An 11696-nucleotide genomic window follows, 5' to 3' on the forward strand; every position below is an offset into this window, starting at 1 on the left:
AAAATAATTTAATACCATTGGATTTTTTCTCTTGTTTTTATTTACGAAAACGATGTGTCATGTATAGTAGTGTTGTTGATTAATTTGTGGTTACACTAGTTGATTTATAATATCAGAATACAGAATAAAGTTTATTGTTGATTAATTTGTGGTTAAAAAGTTGAATTCCGAAAAAAAAAAAAATACAAAACAATGATTCAAACCCATAAGTTTGGTCTAGCGTTACCAAGATGATTAAAAATGTTACAACAATCTTCATTTGATATTTGATTCCATGTACCCATCAAACAAAAAAGAAAATTACTGATTTTAAACTAAAAGATGACCCCTTTCTATAACGATCAAAGGTGTCAAAATCTTCTAAAAGAGCAATTAAACAAGTACCCCAAGTAGAAGCAAAAAAAAAAAAAAAAAAAGAATATCAATCCTACATAAACTATGGATTATAATCATCAAATCAAAAGCAAGAAAGAAAAAGTTTTCACAAAGAAGACGCATCAAACAAAACCTCATTCAACACATCATCTTCTCGACTTGATATCGAGAAAAATTCGGCATCTTTTTCTTCATCATTTGAGAAATCTCGTCTCTCGAGCTTTGAATGTGCAGCAATGAAGATCAATTTCTGTGCTTTTTCGATCCCGGTTCTTGATTGAGCCCATTTACATAAAGATGAATTCCATTTGAATCCACATGAAGTTGCATGAAGAAAGATCAACCTCACTGCAACTTTCCTTAAAGATTTGAAATCTGTGAGATAAGTTTCCCAAACTAACCTGCTACTTTGTGGGTTAGCTATCTTCATCTTACCAGTTACCGGGTCTCTTTGTTTCAACTGGACTGCTTGGGCATAAACCGGGTCAAGTCCTTCGGTTCTCCATTTCATAAGCTCCATTAATGCAATGTGAGCTTCTTCACGTGAAACGAGCCTTGTTATAAGTTTGTCTACATCTTTCTCTTGTTCAGATGTTAAACATTTGAAAGGTGGCAAGTATTTCCCGGTTGTGTCACGGATCAAATAGAATGGGTCAAGGATAAAAGCAGTCGCCCAAGCAGGGTGGTAGTTTCTCTTAAACCTTTTATCGAACACCTTGTCTGCATGATTCTCGTTGACATGAAACTTACCACACCAGTCCTTGATTTTCAGTCGGAGCTCCTCCCAGAGTGGCAAACATTGACCGATTCTTGGTTTTTCTTTCTCAATCTCTTGAGCCATGCCTTTGATTAACCGGACCAACGAAAGAACCGCTTCTAACTCGTTCCAGAAATGAGACCTCATCATTTCTTCAATCTCCTTCCCGGTTTGATCCTCCATTGACAACATCTTGTAAGATTCATCAAGAACCACCAGTTGTAACGCTCTCGCTGAACTTAATATGTCTTCAACCATATTGAACACGGGTTCGAAGTCGACCCGCCCGCTCCCACAAAACGGTACCCGCAACAATGCGGCTCGGCCGTATTCTTGTAACTGGTACTTGAGGAAAGAATGTCTGATTTGAGAGTTGGTATTCACAAAGTTTGCGACTTTTATACAGTTATCAGTCACTTTATGAAACAATGGTAGTTCTTTGCTGAAATCTTTAATCAACTTATTAACCCCTTGAAATTGACAACTAAGGTTGATCATCCAATGATGTTGGTTTTCGAGATTTCTTAAAGCTTTACTCCTGAATTTATCGGAAACGATACCTACACATTGTTGGAAATTGTTCCCACAAATGTCGCTGATTGTTTCCCATAAAATATCCTCGGCGTATTTTGAGAAAACATACCCACCTGTGAAAACACCTCTTCTGAAAACGCTAGTCCCATTAGGTAAATTCACCGATAAATTCACCAGGTTTTCGAATTCACCTGAATGATGATTACTCTTTGATTTCCATCCGTCCGATGAGATTTGGAAGAACATTGCGTCGCGAATTCGGGCTTCGGATTCCGTTTTGGCCTCTTCGTACTTGGAATCGAGTCTTTCTCCGGCGAGGTCGCGGCGGGTTATCGCCGGTAAACCGATTTGGTTCAAGAAATTTTTGAATTTTGGATGCTCCAGACTTGAAAAAGAAACTGACCCACAACTCTCATACACCCAATTTGCTAATAATTCGAGTGATGATTCGATTTGAGCTTTTGTTAATGTTTGGCCCGGCGACGATTTCGGACTTTTAAGTTTCTTTACACTATCTTCGAACATCGCTAAAGCACCTAAATCTTCTTTACCACCTGATAACATCACATGTTGCGGCTGTTGTTGGTGGTGGTTATGGTGGTGGTTGTGTGAAGAGTACATCCCTCCGCTGCTTACCGTCACAACCGTCGCAGCAGAAGAAAATGCAGGCATGGAATTGGGTCGGGTCGGGTACGAAACATCAACCGAGAATCTCGCCGGTTCAATCATCGTAATTGGAGCAACGGAGTAAGTAGTTTCAGAAGGGTTTGCAGAGTTGTTGTTGATTTTAAACCCGGTAGCGCGACGGTTGCCAGATGAGTTACGTTTCCGGTGGTTTTGCAGCGGTTGAGGCGAAGACGATGAAGTCGGAGAAGACAAATTCACCATTCCAGCCGGCGATATGGAGGAAATCGGATTTGGACTGGATTCAGAGTTGAAATTGGGACAAGTTCCTCTTTTGAGATGCTCCGACGCCGTTCTGGACGGATTGGAAGCGGAGAAAAGAGCTTCACATAAAGAACACCGGAGCTTGACGGCTTTCGGCAAACCAGTATCTTGATTACGAACTAAAACAGGCTCCAGATGAGCCCAATACCAGGCGCCTTTACCCTTAATCGCCTTCGTCCGTACCATCATCAGCCCTTCATACCGTTTATGAACAGCCTTCACCGCCATCTCATCAGTGGTTAGCTCTGTTGATGGTACCGGCACTAGTTGGGTGGCGGCGGCAATGGCTGTGTTAGCCGGTGGTGACTGTGGTTGTTGGGTGGTGGTGGTGGTGGCAGCAGCAGTATTGGTCACGGCCGCCATTATTGCAGCCAAAAACCTCAACTTTTTGAAAAAAAATACACAAATTTAAATGGGAAAGGTAAAAATAATAATAATAATAATAACTTCTACGGAGGGGTATGCTTGAAAAATCGAATCTTGCGTTTATTATTTTTACCAAGCATGGTTTTGTTACGCTGAGAAGAAGGAAAGGAAGGAGGTGGGTGGCGGCGAGTGGTGGTTTCCGGCGATCTAAAATTGGGTTAAATTAAGTTATTTGGAAATGGAATTTTGGGTAGAGACTGACAGAGAGTTCGTGTGTAGTCAACAGGGGGTGTTTTTGTGTGTATAAATTATATAAAATTATAATGAAAGAAAATAAAGAAAAGAATAGTTACTATTAGTTGTGGGGTAATCCTCCACACCATAACTTTTTTGTGTCAGGTGTACACGCGCTCATTTCTACTTTCTACACATTTGTAAAATCAAAACGCTTCCTTCCACTATTTTTCTTACCTTCCTTCCATGTTGCAACTAAATTACAAAAATTATTTAATTTTTTTTGCATTTTTTCAATACTTTACCGATGAAATTCATGAAAGACTTCACTTTTAGAAACATAGTCAAATTATTTTATGGATGATATCTTTTGTTGGATTCTTATTGACAATCGATGATGGATCGGATTTGATGTTGTTATTGAAATTGTTCTGTATCATATCTCTAATTGTACGTACATAATGTTTTACAATTTCTTTTGATTACTATTGTTTTTTTAATAACATGACATGAATCTCTGATATCATTTCCTTTGTCAATTGGCTTGGAAAAATTGAATGTGTCAGGAAAAAACACGAATAAAATCTAACTCGGTCATAATCTAGTTTAATCGGCTAGTTAATCATTTCAAAATTTGATGTGAATATATCTGAAGTTAGCTTGTAATGCCCATTCTTGGGCATTACAATACCATATCTTACGTGCCAGTGGCATATGTGGTATGGATTCGGATTATCTATGTGCTATGACTCGTCTTCGCGATACGATTCCGGGATTTGACTGTAGCAGTTTCACTAATAAGGACACCCCCCCTAGATCCCAAAAAGCTTTGGCGTGTGCCCTTTTTAGCAAAATCGTCCAAGATATGGAGGTCGACTTCGACATGACTGTCAGACAGAAAGCAGTCTTTGAGTGTCTGCAGGCGCCTCATGCTCAGGATTTTCTGCTAACTATCCCTATTGATGGTCTTGGCCAGCATATGTCTCATATGGAGTACCGAACTATCCTTCGTTACCGCCTCATGATTCCCATATTCCCAATTGACGATATATGCATAGTTTGTCGTAAGGCATGTTTGGATACCTTTGGGAAACACGCGGTTCATTGTAGAGAGCTCCCTGGTCTCAAGTATAGAAATGATGCGGTTCGGGATGTTCTCTTTGATGCTTGTCGGTGTGTTGGTATTTCTATGAAGAAAGAAGCGTCAGTGAACTTTTTGACGGGCCCGCAGGATGGCATGTCCACACTTAGACCGGCTGACATTTTGGTCTTTGGATGGATAGGAGGGAAGCATGCGTGCGTGGATCTTACTGGGGTCTCTCCTCTCGTTGGTTTGGGGAGCGGGGGTTCACAGTTGGGCATGCCGCTTTGAAAGCCGTTGCATGCAAAGTGGTAAAACACGAGAATGCATGTAGAGAAAATCAACATGTGTTTGTTCCTTTTGCATTCGATATATTTGGTTTTCTCGCACCAGAGGCGGTGGAGCTCCTTAATAGAGTCCAACGGGTCATGCATTCTAATGTCATATCTCCTAGATCTACAAATGTTGTTTTCAAAAGAATTGGTTTTGCCATTCAGAAAGGGCTAGCGGCGCAGCTTGTTGTCCATTTGCCTTCAATCGATATGTATTGAATGTTTATTAATACAAAAAAAAAAAAAAAAAAAAAGTAAACATACGAAATATGGGAATCAAATTGTACCTATGCAAATCCATGTTATTAAAAATCTAAACAAAAATGGATTAGATCATGAGAAAAAAGAGAAGGAAAATAAAAAGATAAAAAGTTATTTTTTTTTTATTTTGTTAATTTATAAATTAAATCAAAACATGACAAACGAGTTACTATTATGCATTTGACTAATTTAATAATCAAGCACCAATAAAAGTAGTAATGAAATTATTCATCTAAGAAAGTAAAATCTAGAAGAATTAAAAATGAATACTGAGAGATAATTTAAGGACCATCTATTAAATTCTTGCTTTAATGGGTATTATTATTCTTTAGATATTTTAAAAAAATAAAGAATGTAATTTTGTTTTTTTCATAATAAAATAATTTCAGTATAATATTAACCTATAAAAAGAGTTCTCGTAGTATTGATTTTTTTATCTAATAATTACTTTTCACTTGTCTCCGATAAAAACGTGGAAGATGAGTATGACGAATTCATTGTACGCTAAAACAACTTTTTGTAAGGGAGGTACAGTAACTTAAAAGTAGCGATATTTACATTCGGTATTTTATAGAAAAAGGTAAATTTATATTGATCTTTTAAATCATTCCGTGTATTATATGCTGATTTTCTTTTGTTTATAGGTAAATTTATTAATTTAAATTCTATTTTACCTAACAATCAATATGGTACAACAAATAAACATGATATATTTACATTCACGCAAAGCGGCAACGACGATTATTAGTGTTTCGATTAATGGTTGTTATTATTCAAAAAATATTATTTAACTGTTTCAGTAACTATAAATTTTCTGGCAGACCTATGTTAGAAAAATATTATTTGAATGTTTCAATTGCTATGAATGGTTTTTACCGTAATTAGTTTTTATTCATAAAAAAATGAGTTGTTTGTGCATAATAAATTTGTATATTAAGTTATCAAGGATTGTACTTTTCAAATTTCAAAAAGAAAATATGTTTTATAATATAGTTAAGATAAAACTATATAAACCGATGAATAAAAAAAATTATATTATTAGTATTATATAAAGTTTTTTTGCTATATTTAACATATTTATTTTTATAAATAAACAAAGGACAAGAATATTGTTTAATCTTACTTAATCCGGTCCTTTTATGTTTTAACACATAAAAGAGTTATTCTTTTTGAGTCATTACCAACATGTTTAGTATTCCATATTTATTCTTTATATAAAAAAAAATGTTTGGTAAATAAATGAAAATTGAGCAACGTGCCCTATTTTAGATTAATATATATAAAAGAAAAAACCAAAGAAACAAAAAATTACTAGTTAAAATGGTATAACAATAGTACAAGTTTGATCTTATTTAATTTGTAGGTTCAAACCAAAAAAGGTTCATATAGATTGTTGTTATGAAAATGAGTGAGAGGATTAGTCATTTCAGGAAGGATTTGTTGCAACTAATTAGGGTTTGGCTACAAAAGTTGGAATATGTTCCTTCAACTTCATCATATAACTGTCCTAAATTCTGCCAACATTATTAATCAAAACATAATAGCTTGCGTTTGTATTTAAACTGACATATATATATATATATATATATATATATATATATATATATATATATATATATATATATATATATATATATATATATATATATATATATATATATATATATATATATATATGTGTGTGTGTGTGTGTGTGTGTGTGTAATAAATCTATTATTTAATAATCATAATAAATAATTAAATATATAATTATATATGAATATTGATCCACACATAAAAAATAATTTAAAAAGATTGAATAATTAATATATATTTATAAGTAATAAATCTATTATTTAACAATCATAATAAATAATTAACTATATGATTAGTTACTATTTATTAAAAAAGCTAAAAAATAATAAAGAAAAATTTTGTTTATAAAATTGTTTATTTATTGAAAATAATTAATTAATTAATTACACTAATAAGTTAAATGTTATGTGTATCAAACTTAATCGCTTGAAAGGTTTTGAAAAGATGCATCTATTAGTGTTATTATTTAGAAGAGTAAATTACTAAAAGCGTCCATTATTTGGTCAAAATTGTATGTTTGGTCTCTAACTTTTTTTTTTTTGCACTCGGACCGTCCCAAGCTTATTATTTTGTTACGATTTTCGCCCATGATAGATTTGAAAAGACGTTATTGCCCTCATATATATATATTTTATATTTTTAGTTATGTTAAATAGTTATTTCATTATAATAAAAAAAATCATAGGTCAAATCCACCCCCACCCTTCAAGCCTAAATCTCTCAAAGTGAATGTTTTCTTTAAACCCTACTCCCACTTCTGATGGAACCAAATTTCCACCCTAAGAGAACCTCCACAACCCACCGTTGCCTTCTATTGAATGTGAAATTAGCTCCCACTGGGACGATGGCCACCACCATGTGAGATTACCGAACAACTTCCTTCAGTGCATCAGGACGACGACCAACATCGGACCATCATGACGGTGATATTGTAGTTCACAATCTAGTTTCTTCGGCAAAAAGCTCTAGCGAAAGTTGAAGAAGCTGAAGTAGAAGACACAAGTGAAGGAACGGGAAGATGATACGGAGGAGAGTTGATTTACTGGGGCTCCACCTCAAAAATACCTTCACCATATTCCTTTTATCAATGTTGGAGCTCCACCACCAAAACACCTCCGTCACCCACCTGAAAGTCCATCGTCAACCATGTTCATGTGCAAGCAGATGGCATCAACTTTATCTTTACAACCATGGGTTTTTCCCCGGTCTAGATTCTATTATTTTGGTTTTATCCATGAATTTTCACCAATTCAGTTTCTACTCTTTTGCACTGGTATGGCGGCTAGCAAGGGACACTTGGCCTTCACATGGCCAACCTACTCATAATGGTAACATATCTTAGTGCTCGCTATTAGTGCCTGCTGACGACAATCCTTCGCATAATGACCCTCCTTGCCATATTTGTGGCATCCTGAAGAAAATCGACAGCCACCCTCATGAGCGTTGTTGCACTTGCCATAAGTACGACCCCTTTGTCCCCTAGATTGTTACTCAGCAGGCTTGAACCGCTTCGCTGTAGGCTGTGACTGAATGGGAGCCTGCGTCTGCTCCCTCGTCTGAGTCTCAATCTCAATCACTCGCCCCCTCATGGCATTATGAAGCTCGACAAGGGTATTGTATCTCTGGGTAGACACAAACTCCCGAATTTGGGTCTTCAGCATGCTCAAGTATTGAGACATCTAAGCCTGCTCCAATGAAGCATACTTAAGACAGAAAAGAGCCCTCTTAGTAAACATCTTGGTGATCTTCGTCACCATCTGTATCGTTTGTCTCAAAGAAAGATACTCCTGAGCTAACCTCTCTCTCTCTCTCTCTCTCTCTCTCTCTCTCTTTCTCTCCCTTTCTCTTTCTATTTCTCTTTCTTTCTCTTTCCCTCTCTCTCCACCTAGAGAACATACATAGTGCAGAACATCTCATAGAAATGCTCCCAAGTCATTGCATCTTTCTCCACAGGGGAATAGGTACCAGTCGTGATCTGTCACCAATCCTTCACCCCTAACCGAAGAAGGTTCAAGGCGCACTTGACCTTCTGGTCATCCGGACACGAACATGTGAAGAAGCAGCCCTCCACATCAGAAAACCACCTCATTGCCATAATCGGGTCCTTGATCCCATCAAACTCCAGGGGCTTCGTGTTGCTAAAGTCCTGATACTGGAATGATCTTCCCCCTTGAATCCCTGTAGCAGCAACACTCGCGGTAGCTGCAACAACAACAGCCTCAACCACAGCCCACATCGGCCTACCGCTCATCAAACTGATCAATCATAACGGTCTTGATACACCCAATAACCTTGGAGATGGCACCCTGGACATCAGAAACCACCTTAGTAGCGATCAACTCATGTATTTCATCATCTGTAAATCCTGTCCTATCTTGGCCACCAACTCTAGATCCCGATCCTCTCGTGAACACCATACTGAAAATGAATCAAAATACATCAAAATGTCATAATTCATATTATTACCACCATCACATAAAGACTAAACCCTTTGGGTTTGAGACTTCCTTGCTACGCGTACGGGTCCTATGCTTTAAGTAGTATGGGCCCATACTACCTTCCACACCTACCTGTATTTGCCTCATAGGATCATCTCAAACTACCTGGAAACAAACTCAACAATAAGGATACACATACATCCTATACTCACTTTCTCTCGAGTGACTAATCATCCTTCAGCTAGCCTGCTACACATACAATTGCTCATGAAACTTCCACCAATCTTGTAGCGGCTCGTGTATACTCATTCGACATAACGTTAGATTCCATAGACAGTCGAATACTTGATTCTACCCTATGCCCAAATCCAAACAAGGAAAGGGAAATAAGGCTAAATCAAACATTCTCAGGCTATAAAATCTTAGTTATGTACAATTATGATACACACTAAGAAAGTACAGTAATTATGTTAACTTCATCTAGCATACAAAATATTCTCCTAGGTTATCATACATTATAACTCAGGCAATCCTAGCATGAAACTCCTGAAGATCCTTAGCCTATAAACTAGCATGCAGTTCTATCAAAATCCTCATAAGCAAATAATAGTGTAGGTATCTTAGGGTATACTTTCTTGCTTCGGTTGATCGTACACATCTCATCCTTCTTGGTCATCCTTGAAAACAATTTTGAAAACAATTAAAAAAATAATTTTATAAATTATTTTGAAAACTTTTACAGATCCTTATTGAGTATGGGTTCACAAGAATGCTCATCCAATTCTCTCAAACCATGGTTCTGATACCAACTTGTAACGCCCAAAAAATCACAATAAAATATTTCATTTTCAATTTAAAATAAGCTCATTGTTTCCATCAAAACCCAAGTCATAAGAAACCAAGTATCAAATACAAATATCCCAAAATCAATGTATCAATAAATCTCCAAAACATATCACCAAAGGATGTGTACGATAATGCCTTTGCTTTCCCCTGATCACTAGAAGTACCTGAAACATGACACATAAACTATAAGTTAAACCTTAGTGAGATCCCCCAAAATACCATCACACAACATATAACAACATGCATACTGGGTCCACGGTCATCGGACTGGATTACTCTTGAGCCCTCAACATGAGTCTGGCTTGCCCTTTCTGACCCACAACTCATGTCTGGATCACTCCTGATCCTACAACATAAGTCTGACTTGCCTTTCTGGCCCATAACTTATGTTCGTCTTACTCTCAGGTTTGTTGATTCCGCACAAAGCAGTATTGCCTCAGCCCTACCACACTATGTCGACATATGAACACAGATAAACATATCACCAACAAACAGATAATCATGCAGATCTAACAGATCACTACATCATCACAACATCCTATATACCAGGATACATAATCTAGTGGGTTGGCTTTGGTGCGTTCAAACCATAAATACAATAAGGAAAACTCACCTCACAATCTGAACTGATAGTTGAACAAATCACTGCTCCGGATACTTCCTGTACTGATCACCTATACAATAACAGGGACTTAAACTTCAATATACTACTCCAAATACCTGACCTTAAGTCAAACTTGGTAAAACTCAACGGTTAATGGTTAAAGTTAAAGTCAACTTTAGTTGGTCGCCATGTTGTGGCCACTAAATGACAAAGTAGACGAGGCTTAGCCCAGTCGTCATGTCGTGGCAGCCTAGGCTACACCATGGGCACTAGGCTCCCAACAACTTAATAGATTAAGTCATTTTTGTTTGATTTAAAGGCTCCAAAGCTCATATATGGTCCTTTCTAAGGTCCAAGTGGATAAAGTTTCCAGCTTTATCCATTTAGCCCCTTCAAGAGATAGAGATCTCACTTTTAGGTCTAAATAGGGCAAGAAAACATAACTTAGCTTAACCCATTAAGCACTTTCTCTTGAAGACTACTAGATCCCCATTTCCAGAAACATTTCTAGCATCCTATAACAACATAAAAATCCTTACTTTTTGGACATGTATGTCCAATGCATGTCTTGGGCCCTTACTAGGTCAAAATGAGGATTTTTGACCCAAAGATCCATGCATGGAATCAAAACTCACTAATACTTCAGATCCACAACACCATATGGCCTAAATGGCATGTAGATTCATAAAGTTACAAACTTTATGAGATCTCACCACCCAATAATCAAGAACATGAATATTAAGGGACAAAATAGCAAGATCTAGTCATATAAAGCATAATGATTTGATTTTGAGGAGTTATAAGAGTCTAGGAACGAGCTCAAGGTCATTAGGAAGAACTACTTGCTGGAACTTAGTTCCCTCCTTCTTCCTCCTCTTCTTCTTCTTCTTCAATGGATTCAAACGAACACCCAAAACATGGTTCAAACAAAGGAGGAAAAGATTAGGGTTTTCAAAATGTAACACCCAAAGTTTTGAAGGCCAAGAAAGGAAAGAAAACCTTAATGTTAAGGGGTGACTCGGAGAGTCCAAGGAGGAACTCGGCGAGTCAGAGCGGGATCCGGGTCGAGGAGTAAGTGACTGACTCGGCGAGTCGGCCAAGGTGACTCAGCGAGTCTGGTCTGTGCGTGGAAAACCCTAAATTCGAGACTTGGAGCCTATATAAACGTCTTAATCTCCTTCCTAGGGTTCCTTACTGCCTCTTTAGCCCTGGACACCAAACCCTAGCCGCCATAACCCCTACTTGAGCCTTGGAAGGTGCATTAAAGCTTGGAAAAGGAAGAAGGAACTTGGAGGAGCAAGAAGGGGCTATAGATCTGGGATTGTGAGTTCATTCTGAGCACTTG

General features: G+C 37.1%; 1 protein-coding gene across 1 annotated transcript; it reads right to left on the bottom strand.

The window, feature by feature from the left end:
* Positions 1-231: 231 nt before the first annotated feature.
* On the bottom strand, positions 232-3296 carry LOC111877642 (uncharacterized). Its single transcript, XM_052769140.1, has one exon. The coding sequence runs from the start codon at positions 2975-2977 to the stop codon at positions 482-484; it is 2496 nt and encodes an 831-aa protein (XP_052625100.1). The 5' UTR covers positions 2978-3296; the 3' UTR covers positions 232-481.
* Positions 3297-11696: the final 8400 nt, after the last annotated feature.

This window comes from Lactuca sativa, chromosome 3 (assembly GCF_002870075.4).
Source record: "Lactuca sativa cultivar Salinas chromosome 3, Lsat_Salinas_v11, whole genome shotgun sequence".
Classification (NCBI taxonomy): Eukaryota; Viridiplantae; Streptophyta; class Magnoliopsida; order Asterales; family Asteraceae; genus Lactuca; species Lactuca sativa.